At 38.8% G+C, this 13,731-nt stretch overlaps 1 protein-coding gene across 2 annotated transcripts in view; it reads left to right on the forward strand.

Moving 5' to 3' along the window:
- Positions 1-13,731, forward strand: part of CHPT1 (choline phosphotransferase 1) — a 28,278-nt gene that overhangs the window by 9,300 nt on the left and 5,247 nt on the right. The window contains exons 2-8 of one of the 2 annotated variants that reach the window (XM_051621722.1): positions 539-686; positions 1,720-1,861; positions 5,274-5,358; positions 6,883-7,014; positions 7,891-8,049; positions 10,136-10,261; positions 10,770-10,880. In XM_051621722.1, coding sequence (XP_051477682.1) covers positions 539-686; positions 1,720-1,861; positions 5,274-5,358; positions 6,883-7,014; positions 7,891-8,049; positions 10,136-10,261; positions 10,770-10,880 — 903 coding nt within the window. The remainder of the gene's footprint in view (positions 1-538; positions 687-1,719; positions 1,862-5,273; positions 5,359-6,882; positions 7,015-7,890; positions 8,050-10,135; positions 10,262-10,769; positions 10,881-13,731) is intronic. The other variant, XM_051621732.1, reaches the window with a different exon arrangement.

The raw sequence follows: 13,731 nt of genomic DNA on the forward strand, positions 1-13,731 counted from the left end.
TCAAGTCAGTGAGTATAATGATGATGATCTGTATTTGTGTTGCTGCCTACTCCTGTCCCTGCCTGTGAGCTCATTTGTAAGTGTCATTTTTCTTTTTGCCCCCGCAGTGACACTGGGTTTACATGAGTGTGGACAAATCTCAGCTCATGGAGATTTCATCTGTTGTCTAAATCTGCTTAATAGCCTTTACTGGACTTAGACCAACATGATTACATGTATTTCCTGTTTGTACTGCAGGAGAGGAATTGCAGAGGTGTAGACCCACATCACAGCAGCTGCCCCTTACCTTGGAGTGGAAAGAATTCAGCTCTGTGATTGCCTGCAGCTGTTCCCTTGTTTAACCTGCACGTTGCATTTCCAGCATTTATACCTAACTTTGACTCTCTTTTCATGAACACTGCTTCTAAATGCTGAGGATCTAACAAACAGTACAATGTAGTACAGTTTTGTGCTGAACAATATTTTACCTTTAATGAAATAGATTATCAGCTAAGAAACTGGGAACTGGCTAGTGACTTTTTATGTGAATCTCTTTCAGGCACCTGTTTGGGCGTACATCCTGAGTGCATTAGGACTTTTTATCTACCAGTCCCTGGATGCCATTGATGGGAAGCAAGCCAGAAGAACCAACAGTAGTTCTCCTCTAGGAGAACTCTTTGATCACGGTTGCGACTCTATTTCCACAGGTAGCCTTAACCTACTGTTACCCATCCTAGTTTTAATAAAGTTACCTGTTTCCAAGAGGAGCTGATTAATCACAGATTTGTTGAAGCTGGAAAGGACCTCTGGAGATTATCTAGTCCAATCCCCTGTTCCGAGTGAGGTCCACATGTTCCCTTTCAGGATAACTTAGCCATCTCCTGGTCACTGCAGCCAAGACTGGCCCAAACCCTTGCATCGGTGACCAGTATCAGGGAAGGTATTTCAGAAGTACCCTAAGCAGATGTGGGGTAACATGCCTTCTGCTCTTAACAACCATGCATCTTCACATAGTGTTCTTTCAGTGGTGAACAAAGAATTCCATATGAGCATGCTTGGAGATTCTTTACTATACATAGTCTGTGTTTTCTAGTAGGGTACTGGTAAAGGATTATTAAGGATTAATAAAGGATTTTAAGGACCCAAGAGACTGCTGGCATGTGAAACTAAGGATCCTGCTTTAAGAGGGACAAATTATCAGTTTGGTCATAGAACATCCAGCCTGGCACTTAGGAGAAGCATAATTTATATTCTTTGGAAGAATGGGTTTAAAAAAAGTTGATTTGGGAATCCTTAAGAATGGCTTCCTTAAGAAGCCTTTCTCAGTTTTACTTTTCTTAACTTAGCTGCTGTTGGTGGCAATGTCAATAAAAGCTTAATGGCTGAAACATCTGCCCTGAGAGTTGGTACATTCTTTACACCTCACTTCCCAGAGAGCTGCAACTACTAGTCTCTCAGAACTGGGCCCTTCAGTTAAAGCTGTCAGTGTTGCACTGAACATGAGATGACAAGGGCAGAAGAAAGGAGAGCATGTAGGCCAGAAGGCAGGGACCCCACTTGGAAGGAGTCCTGTGTTCTGGTCTCTCCAGCCAGGACTGTCCCTGAGTTTAGCTACTCAGTAAAATATCAGTCATATCATTACTTTCTTATAGAGACATACAATGCCTTATGATTTTTAAATTTCTATTAACTGCAAAGCAAAGTGGGTATATGACTAACATGTTCATTTCTGCTTTTCAGTTTTTGTTGTCCTTGGATCCTGCATAGCAATCCGACTAGGAACAAATCCTGACTGGTTGTTTTTCTGTTGTTTTGTGGGACTGTTCATGTTCTATTCTGCTCACTGGCAGACATATGTATCAGGCATACTAAGGTTTGGAAAGTAAGTGGGTATCTTTAGAAGTACACGTGGCTTAATCTCTGAGACTGCTAGCTACTTGATTTCTATTTCTTCTTGCTTTTTTTTCCGCTCTCTCTTCCTCTCACCTTCTTCCTTATTTTCCCTTCCACCCTAACAGACTTGTTTTACCTGGCACCTGGTACGCATAACGCTGAGGACTTTTTCTTTAGCAGCTAATTGCTTTGTTTGCATGCATTTGGTTCTTTTGTCTGCAGCTTTGTTCTCAGAATCCATGCAATCACCATGCCGCCAGAGAGGTCTTGCCTGCAATGTAAACAAGTGTAGGAGTAGGGACAGAGCTTCTACAGTACCTCCCTTTGTAATCTGCCAGCCCTAGGACAGTTTCAGCCCAGGAGACTCTGAACCACATGCATTTTTAGAGAAATTCCCCTGCTAGTAGGTTTTTCTTCCATAGACATCTTCGGTCTTCCTTCGAACGAACTCTGCATACATTGCATCCTTTGCCACAGAGCAATGGCAGTGCTTGGAGAATGATCCCAGGTTTATGTGGGGGCTTTGCTTTTAATCTGGCTCATACTGGTTTTGCTGTCTTTTAGGTTTTGTGTTAGGTCACAGTTCTAGTGATTGCCATGATGTGCTGATCATGACTTTGTAGAAATACCACCTGCTCTCAGGACAGTGTAGGAGGAGAGGTCATGACATGTGAAAGATAATTTCAATTTAACTCCTGATAACGTGGGGATTGCTGCACCTTCTGATGGCTGCAGAGGTGCCCAGTCACAGCCTTTTGGTGTTTTTAAACAATGAGCTGAATTTTAGTGATGATTTCTGCAAAAAGATCAGAGACTTCTAGAGCAGGAAAACTGGAAATATGTGACAGGTGAAGGCTATCCTTCTGATAATCCTAGTCACTTACTAAGTCACCTGTTTATTGTCCTAATTAGCTCTGACCTGCAAAAAGCTCCTCAGCAAATCTGAGCACACTGGGCACACAGGCTAGTGATCAGCTATCCTTGCATAGTGTTCAATGTCTGTATTAAAAGGAAGCTGTCTCTGTGGTAATGCTAATAGCTCTTTTTTACTTGCTGATAATGCATTTTACTGCACAAACTATAATGCTTCTTCCTGCCTACTTATCTTACATTTTTAAAGGACAAGGACATCTTGTGCTGTAAATAAAAATAGATGCTTTAGGGTGACAGCTAAATTAGGATGGTTTCTGTACCAAGCAGTGGACTACACTAAAGGGAGATGGACTATGCCATGAGCTCTGGGATTTTGTATACAAGATTGCTTTTCTGTGCCTTTCTTCTTGCATAAAATGTGAGAAAGGTTTCTCTGTATCAGGAAGGCACTGAGACTCCTATACCACAGAAAAATTTATTCTTTAAAAACAAAATGACTTCTACATAAATATAGTGATAGTGCGTAGTACAAGCAGTTTGGAATGGCCTGGTGTTCCAGTCTTACTGTTTGAAGTTAAGTAGGCTAAACTTTTCTTCGAGATAACTTACTTCTGCTTAGTGAAAACAGGTCAGAGGCTCTGTTTTATTTCTCTTAAGCATAGAGGTCACAGTCTAAATGTAGGCAATAGTATATTGCACTAAATGTGCATAATAACATGGAAAGAAGCTTTCGATGATGCTGTTCCTGAATTAGCAGCACTTGATTTTAGAAGTCAAATGACAGATGAGAGTCCTAGTTCTGATGGCCAGGAAGGACTGGAGCAGCTGGGTGCTGTGCCACTGTCAGGTTATGTAGAATACTGCACAGCGTCGGATTAAAATCTCTGACTCTGATTTGGGCTGTGTTGCAGTCAGCAATCTGAGCCTAAAGAACTAAAGTACTAAACTTTGGTACACATAATGACCTAACTTTGAATTTGAGCCTTCTTCTGGTGCCAGTAGCTGCAGTACAGCTTAGAAATCTAGGTATTGATAGGACAGAGTGCAAACTCGGAATATTTGGATATGGATGTTTTTTCACCATGTAACTAAGAAGTTCTACGTGCAGCTACAGCAACACCTGGGCAGGTATAACACTTTCTCCATGATGGAGAGGGAAAAGCCCTCTCCAAGCAGTGCTGTCTGCTTTCTCCCCTGCATAGGCTCCATCACTTCAAGCCAATTTGTGAAATGGGCAGATCAAAAACCTACATGAGGCTGGCAAGCTGAGCTGGTTCACCTTGCACTCCAATGAGCACTACAGCTGGTAAAAGTGAGGGAGTGCAGTGGTGCAGGAAGGAGAGGACTACCCATCCCAACTGTTTTTTGCACTGACCAGCACCTCAGCGTGTTGTCTAATTGCAGCTTAAACATTGGCTCTTTTAAGACGAAGATTCTGAAGCTTGTGATGAAACTAAGTGTATTTTATAATTATCTTTCCAATGAAAGAAGAGATTTTAATGTTACTGTGATTATCAAGATCTGATAAATATTTTCCACTTGATTCCTATTTCCCTTTAAAAAAAAACAACACTGTTGTTGTGTGTTGACTTTTGTCATAATACCTTAAATCAGCAAATTTATTCTAACTGCTTAAAGAAATGTTGTATTTTAAATACCTATTGTCACCTGGGAATTTCAGTTCGAAGATCAGGTACCTGTTTCAAAACCTTTGGTGGCATAAAACATATCTTAGATGTGCACACTGATATATTTTAAAGCTTTATTTTGAAAGTGTCTATTCTTTCTCTTGAGCATCTGCTTAACCTTTTTTTATATAATTGGATCTTTTTATATATTCAGGTCTTCTCAAAATATTTCAGCAATTAAACACTGAGTATGGCTATCTTGTCTGAGAATTCAAAAGGTGGAATAGTCTAGACTTCAGGGGGCATACACGGTCACTTATTTTATAAATGTTATGGAAAAAAGCAAGATACCAATTATATGTCCTCTGAAACAGGACAGATGCTTAGCTATCCACTGACTCAGTCCTCAAAACACTGCCCTTATGTTTTGCAGGCTGTATCTGTCAAGTTTTCATGATGTGATGACTTAAATAAATCCCTTCTGTCCTACTCTGCTCTTCACAGTCCATACTTTTATATGATTGCTTTTAATGGAGATGTTTGATTGCATTCACACTGAGTTTGTCTTAAAGCTTGATTTGATACTTACACAGCAACTAGTCTGTAAATTTATACAAAGTTCTCATTAAAGATTTTCCCCCTATTAAAATGATACATAGCTTCCTCTTGGTAAGGAGCATAGGTTTAATTTTAAATCTGAACCAAAGCTGCGTGCCTCCATATAGAGTATCTTTTTTAGTGAAGGAAAATCATACTCTGTGTACACTGAGGTAATATGAAGTACTTTTTTTAAAGAAATAATTTGTAGTCATTGTTTTGATTCCCACCCCACATGCCTTACACCTAGCAAAAAGAACATTTCGTTAACTAACTAAATCTCCCTTTTTTCCCCCCTCATAGAGTTGATGTAACTGAAGTTCAGATAGCCATAACAATGCTGCTCTTGATGTCAGCATATGGTGGCACAGCACTATGGGACTATAAGGTAAGTGTATTCAATATTCAGAGTTCCTGTTGGGTCTTTAGTTCTTGTTCAGAGTCACAGTTCCCATGATATTTGAAGCTAGGCTGTGCAAGTACCATCAACACCTACTAGTTGTCTAATGCTCTGGTTTAGCTTTTCTAACAAATGTAGGTTATATTTATGTTCTAGTTAATTTAGGTATAGTGGTGTGATACCTATTTGCAAAGTTAGAGCTACGTAGAGGAAAAAAGACCCCATCTGCCACATACAAACTTCTGATCTGTAGCACAGACTCTGCAGATCCTTAAGCTTTAACAAATAGCTTTTATTCTAGTTTTATTTATTTTGTATATTTTATTGTAAGACAGACATTTATTTTCAGTTAAATGATTTATAGGATGCTTTCTTTTAAGCTTCAAAGATTAAATTCTTTAACAAAACTATGGGATGAAGTGAGTGGGTTTTTTTGTTAAGTAAACCATATCTGTGTGCCGATGGAGATGTATTGATTTTTAACAGTTACATCAGAGCTGACATAAATGTAAATATCTGTATTTAAAAAATTACTTTGCTCTCCAAAAGCATTTCCCTGTCTCTGGCTTTTATTCTGATCTTTAAAGATGCACTTCAGTATATGGGACCAAAAGTATATTAAGACTGACATCTTCATCCTTTCTTGTGTCCTTACTCAGAAATATATAATCCTGGTTGGTTATAACACATGGAAGAGCTAAAACTATTCCATGCTATTGATAACCAGTGCAAATTAATCTAAATTAAGAAATGTTCAGCTAAACTTTGTTTCCTTTCCCCATCCTGCAAGATGCTTTTGTTCTATTTTCAAACAGCATATTTTCATGTTGGAAAATTAAGTAGATACATTAGACTTCAATTATAACTGATTTTTCTTAAGTATTAAAATCTATGTTCATTATGCTGTATCTCAAAAGAATCTATAATAAAAAATACAGCAATTTATTACTACTTTTTTTTTTCTTTTTTTTTTTTCTCTTTTTTTTTTAAATCCTGTGCTGCCTTTGGAAGTTTCCTTGAAACTGCAATTGATTCTCAAAGGTAACTGTTTAATTAAAATTTGTACCCAGAGACGATTCTAAATGCAAAGATACAGCATACAAATAATGTCTATCAAAACACAAAGCAGGCAGATGGTGTTTGTGTTTCCTGTGGTTCAGTGTTGTGTTACCCAGTGAAATAGAAGGAACTGTCCTTCTCCCCCCACTCCCATGCCTGAGGGATGCAATAGTGCAAGTTTCTGCTTATGAAGTAAAAATATTTTAAGAATGTTGTAAGGACAAACAGACCAGAACTTAAGTACTCAAAAGTTGAGTTTAAACATTTTAAAATAAATTTGTTGTCTTCTTAGTAAAGAAACAAATTCCAAACACTGTCCTCCTGAGCATGTTCCCAGGAAAATAAGAGTTCAAATAAAACCATTGTTTAGTAGGTATCAGTAACTTTTAAAATAACTTTATAAAAAAGCTGTTGTTAACTGTTAATATCTTTCTTCTTGTTTTTCCTGCTAAGGTCCCCTTGCTGGGCTTAGAACTGAAGTTCTTGGCAGTTTTTGGCATACTGTGTGGAATAGCACTTTCTTTTTTCAATTACTTCCGTGTTATCTTTGGTGGAGGGGTTGGAAAGAATGGATCCACAATAGCAGTAAGTTACTTTAAAAATCTGAAGGAGGTTCAAATATTTTATGTCCATAATTTTTTGCATTTCAGGTGATCACAAGAGTATTACCTGTTTAAGCATTTAAGTGGATGAGCATAGGAGTGTTGGATGGCTAAAGCAAAGCCCTCAGCACAGGAAAGATGCAGATCTGTTGAAGAGAGTCCAGAGAAGGGCCATGAAGATGATCAATGGGGTACAGCACCCCCTATGAAGACAGGCTGAGAGAGTTTGGGCTATTCATCCTGGAGAAGAGAAAGCTCTGGGGAGCGGCATTCCAGTTCCTGAAGGGGCTACAGGAAAGCTGGGAGAGGGGCTTTTCACCAGAGAGGGCAGTGATAGAACAAGGGGTAATGGTTTTAAACTGGAAGAGGGGGAGATTTAAGTTAGACATCAGGAAGAAATTCTTCCCCATGAGGGTAGTAAGTTGCTGGAACAGGTTGCCTAGGGAGGGTGTGGAAGCCCCCTTGCTGGAGGTGGTTAAGGCCAGGTTGGATGGGGCTTGTGCTGCCTGGTCTGGTGGGAGGTGTCCCTGCTCGTAGCTGGGAGGTTGAAACCTGATGATCTTTAAGGTCCCTTCCAACCTTAACCATTCTATGATTCTATTAATTATCTGCCTTCTTTCTGCCTGTTACTGGATTTCTTTTATTGCAGGAACAAGCAATGAATTTTCTTACAAAACTGATTAGTGATCACTGTGAAATATACTAATAGCATTGGCATGTAATGCTAATGGACTTTCCCTGAATTTTGACAACTCTGTTGTTTTGTTTTTTTTTTAATGGGATTTGCAGTATGTGTTAAATCTGGACTTTGCTGTATGTCTGAAGCTCAAGACAAATTTTCTGACCATTTGTATTTCAGGGAACAAGTGTCCTTTCACCAGGCCTGCACATTGGACTACTTATGACACTGGCCATTGTGATCTATAAAAAGTCTACAACACAGCTGTTTGAAAAACATTCTTGCCTGTATGTCTTGACATTTGGATTTGTAAATGCAAAAATCTCACAGAAGTTGGTGGTAAGGAATCTTGTTTCAGTCCTAAGCCTCCTAAAACTAAACTGGTTTCTGGCTTAATGCTTGCTGGATCAGTGGGTGCTGTGCAAGTTTTCCCATTCTGCTCTGCCACTGTATTACCAGTTTCATTATGACCAAGACACTGAAGTGGGCTGAGGTTCCTACAGAGAGATTAAATATGATGCTGACACAACCACATACTCATTGCTGAATGTGTTGGTTAGAACTTTCAGCTTTGTTTAACTTACTCCTAGAAATACGCTGTTTGTCTTTAACATCATAACTGTGGTCCCTCAAGCCTTACTAACAGTGCTATGACTTCTGATTTAATTATCTGAAATAGGAATTTCCTTGAATCATTAAAATGGAGAAACTTCTCTATCATTACCTCTTTTTTAATTAAAAACCTCATCAATGGATTAAAAAAAACCCTGCCATACTACAAATTTGCTAACAACAGTATTCCAGACAGCTTATTTTTTTTTTTCCACCCACATGACATTTTTCAAACTCTAGAATACAGGTATTCTAGAGACATTCTTGCTGAACAGGAGTTTGTCCAGTGAGCTACTAACTTTGTTTAGGAGAGGGAATGCTGATAAGAAGACTGAGCCATAAAACTGAACTTAAGGCTGTTCTATTCTGTTAAACACCTCTGCTCCCTTGCTCATCCAGGGGACCCTTGGGTCCTCCTAACCAGCAGTCATCACTGCATCTATGTCAGCTCACTCATGGACACTTTGAGCAAACCGTGTTTCCTGTGGTGCTTTATGTGTAGCTTTGAGGGCAGTCTGCTCCAGAGGCAAATCTGTAAAGGTAGTGGGGGAAAAGATTTTGCAGGGTTTAGCTCTCCCAGTTTTCTGATGCTGTTTCAGGAGACCTTATCCTGCAGGCATGCTGGAGTGAGCAAACTGCAGTAAAAACTTAAGGCTTGACCAGGTGGGAGGCCCAGTGGAGACATGAGCCAAGGTCTGTGCAGCTTGTTTTGATGTGCCACGGCTGCTCCATGGGCACCAACTGCATAGCTGTTGCACATCACACCAGATGTAAGCCAGGAGATGCTCTCTGCAGCAAATCCCTTTAGCAGGAGATGCATCTTTAGCTGGCTTAAGAGTGGAAGCCTTTGTGGTTTGTCTTGTCTTTAGACTAGAGCACTCAGAGGCTTTTCTGTGAATTCTGCTATTCAGCATAGATGTATATTATGCTAAGAGACAACTTTGTCAACAGGAACCTCTCAGTACTTTAATCATATTTGCCAAGTATCCACAATGCATGGAAACAAGGAATGACAGGCTGATTTTATGGCCACCTTGGCACCTAGACTACTTTCCTTCTGCCATTTTTCAGCTTCCTGGTATGGACTCTTCAGATGTCCTTTACTAGGTCTCCAGTCTCTTACAATAAAAACCTCTTCTGCCTCTCAGTTAAAGGTGAGCTTAAGTTGTGTCTAAGAATGCCAAATATGGAAGGGTCAAGGTGTTCTCTTGGTCATTCTGTCAAGTGTCTCTGCATACGTCACTGTCTCTACTAAGCAGTATAAACAAGTCTTGTCACCTAAGCAGAAGCCTAGGTTCTAGTAAGCTTTTGGCCAAGTAAAGCCATAATTTTCAAGTTAGACTTGTAAAAAGAATTTCAAGTGAACAGTACTAACTTTCAGTTTCAATTTTCCCTTCAAATACAGCACTGGAAGAAAGAGTGGGGAACTGCACATAGCTAAAATGAACTGCTATAGATGTCATACTACAAAATAACATTGAGGGTCATGTACATGTTTCTTACATAATGAAGTAAAAAAAAAGTCAACTGATAACTCAAGTAGCTGTTCTCACTGATTAAAGTGCTATATATTGATTGAATAACCTGGAAGGAGGTTCGTTGGTCCTTGGGAAAGAAACTGTCAGGGAGCAGCAAGGCCCTAGAGCATTTATGAAGCCCTTGGCCTTCCTGCTGACTGCTTCCTACAAAGCAGCACCAGCAGGCTGTAGCTGGGTGAGGTTGTTGTGCCCTGTCACAACTGAGGTGGAGGTTTTCTGGTCAAGACATTGATCTTGTAGTGGTGCAAGTTTGTCTTTTTTCTTTTTTAACATAGGTGGCTCACATGACAAAAAGTGAAATCTGTCTGCAGGACACTGCATTTATTGGGCCAGGACTTTTGTTTTTGAACCAGTACTTCAACAGTTTCATTGATGAATATATTGTTCTGTGGATAGCACTGGTAAGCATTTTGTTTTATACTTTTCATTTGGAGCGTGCTTAAAGCAATGGAGAACTGTCCCTGTGACTCCACTTTGCCTTTCCTGCCTTGCTCAGATTGCAGCTGTCACTGCAAAGGGAGTGCCCAGATACCATGTAAATGTGTATTTTGTGAGCTGACTGGCTTTCTTTCCTTGGAACAGAGATGTGGAAGTACATTTACAGATCTCTCTTGTAATTATGCTTCAGTTCAGGTGATTTGTTTAAACTTATTCTGCTAAATGCAGACTAACAAGCTTTGTTTATCATATTTTAGGTGTTTAATGCTGTTTGGTTTTTTGGGGTTAGTTTTGTTTAGGGTTTTTTTTCCTAAAATAGACTATTATCTAAATGTTAAAATACTTGTTAAACTAGTCACTTGGATAGATTGATTAAAGTATAGCTTAATATTCATAGTAGGGACAACTTAAAAAAATACTTAGGGTTTGTTTTCTTTTTTTTTTAACCTGTTCTGTTTTGTTCTTTTGAAGTTCATATCCTTGTTTGATATGCTGAGATATGCCACTGGTGTATGCCTACAGATTGCTGCTCATCTTCATATTCATGTCTTCAGAATTTCATCTCATCAAGCTCCTGAACAGGTTCAAAACCATAATGACTGATTAAATAGGTCAAGGACAAGAGGAGAAGCAGTTAGGGGAGGAATGTTGAATGAAGCAAGCTCTTTTTTTGGGAAGACAAATTAAGCTTTTGAAGAACACAGTTTCATGAGAAAGCTCACTCTGTCCCAGATACTAAATATGAAGTCTTGCAAATTCTGTTGTGATGAGTACTTTTGAACCAGGATGTGTTCCCTCCTGTGTTCTATACATTTCTCAAACCAGGACAAGCTGTTATTTCAGATAATGAATACCACATTTGAAACTTTAGCATTTCATGGTAGGTAACCTTAATTCTGTACTTCTGGTCTGGTCAATGTAGCCTGCAAACCAAGGGGCTACCAACCAGAATTCAAAGAGGAATTTAACTTTTCCCTAGACGAAGGGACTAATGTTCTAGCATTCAATTATCAAGTTGTCTTGGAATAGCAGTGCAGTGGTAGTCAGAGATATCAATGATTACAGTACTGCTGGTAAAATGAGGCATCTACAAGGTAAAACTAGTTCACTTTAGTTCTAGTATTTATAAAGAACAAGCCACTAGATCAGTAGCATGAAGGAGGTACAGCTCAGGAAAATTTTCTTCTATTTCAAAATACTGTTATGAGTGCCTTTAGGATTCATGCTTTCTCTTGTATCTAAGTATATAACCTACTGTTACTAAATACAGTTGTAGCTTGTATTTTCTCTCAAGGCCAAGTTTCTAGTTTTGTGGTCATTATAAGGTTTGCCTCATTGTACTCCAGCGTTAGACTGTGCGCAGTTGTATGCTTAGAGGACACAGACTTTACCTACCCCAACTTGTACCTGTGAACTGCATTAGTGAATGATGAAGTTCACTGATAAACTTAAATGGCTGTGACTGTTTGACTGTGACAATGCAACACACCCATATGTAATTCCCTCTGAAGTATGTTTTCTATCACTGTGTTCATCTATAATCTGTCTCATTTGTCTTGTAACTATCATTGTACTCTATCCAAATGAAACTGCACAGAACAAAACTGTGATGTATAGTGAAACTCTCCAAAACAGAAAGTCAGGTCCACTCTCAGCCCTTCTGTAAGAACAGACCCACTGGCTAACATCGTGCCTATAGCTAAAGGGTGGTTGTCATTAAAGAAAAATCTGCTTAAAAGTAGCTTATTATCTGTACAAGCAAATAATGACTTTTACACAAACCCTGTAAGCTTAAGCTCCTTTGAAGAGATACTATTTGAATATGATTTTTGTAAAAAGCTGTTCAAGTGTCCATTACCACTTTCAGTTGCTGATACGTAGCTGAGCTGTGACTTTATAATATAAAGTCCTTCCTGAACTGTACAATGAAGAATGCTATGGTTTGTTTTAAAAATATTGCCACTGCAGCTTGCCAGCTGCACTTTTAATTCAGAAAAACTTCCTAAGGTGTCAAGGAACTTCAAAAGCTGTGTATTGTCTGCTAAATTTGGGGGGAATAAAATGCCATCTACCACACTTCTGCCCAAGAAGGATATACTGAGATGCTTAAAGGGATAACTAACAGTTACTGTCAAAGGATTAGCTCTCTAAGTGACTGATACCAATTCCAGATGACTCCTACTACACCTGGTTGAGGCTGGGGAAGACAGCATCTACACATGAACTTAGCCTGAAGGCAGGCATTGGGCAAACAGAAGAGAGTAAAGACTGTTTCAGTTTGTATGAATACTGGGAACAAATTAACCACCTCCTGAAAAGACAATTTTTTTTAGAGTGAGAGGTTTTAAGGATTAGAATGAAATATGTGAAAGGTAGTAAATTAATGCAGAAATTGGCCAAGAAATCAGAAACATGAGGCAATGCTGATGAAATAAACCAGGAACATGAAGCACAATACTAACCAATAAGCTAGTATTGAAGAGAGGAAGCAAAAACTGTTAACTGAATTTCATAGCATCATATAATCATCCTTAGAGGGCACAGCCTCAGCAGCACAGTTACAAATTAGCATAGTTTCCTGTTATCCACCAGAGGCCCATATGCCCATCCATCATTCTAGCAATACAACTTCTGTGTTTGCTCCTTCCCTGAGATGCAGCAGATGCAGGAGAGCTCCATACCAGTTGTTCAAATTCAGTTGCAACCTAAAAGCTGAAGTTTCTGTAAGCTAGCCATCGGTCCCAGAACTGGAGCAGAACATCCCAGAACATCATCAAGTTATTTGATCCTGAACTAAAAATGCTAGTAAGCTGAGTTTGGACTGGTTTTGAAAAACACTGTTAGGAAAACATCACATTTGTGCATGTGGGTGTGCAGATGGTTTTTGGTTTATCTATGGTTGTATTAAATCTAAGCATTAAATACATTAAGAACTACCTAATTTGTAAAAATGGATAATAGTTTTCTGTAAAAACAAACTGTGTGCAAGATAAGCTGATTGTTTAATTTATACTGATTTACTGTAATGAAATATATGAAAGATAAATGCTTTATCCTTAAAACATAGGCTTCCCTAAATTGCTAGTCATTTGGCCTTGCAAAAATATTCATCTCAAAGGCTTGTAATAACTTGTACTAAATAAATTAGATTACTTCTAACAGTGGTTCTACAAGAACAATATACTCTAAAATGCATAATGTTTAATTATGCTTACTTGAGCAGATGTCATATAAAACTGTAATACTCAGCTCATCATTCAGCTGAAGAAATCTGCTTATTTGACAAATTACAGCAGTTCATAAATCTCTTACCAGTACAAAGATATTACAGTGCCTAGCTTAACAATGTGCTTTAATTTACTATAATACACATCACTAAACAAACTTACATGAGCTGTGTCATGCTCTGTGAACTTTTATAACTGCTGGTATG

Source organism: Apus apus, chromosome 1 (assembly GCF_020740795.1).
Source record: "Apus apus isolate bApuApu2 chromosome 1, bApuApu2.pri.cur, whole genome shotgun sequence".
NCBI classification, from domain to species: Eukaryota; Metazoa; Chordata; class Aves; order Apodiformes; family Apodidae; genus Apus; species Apus apus.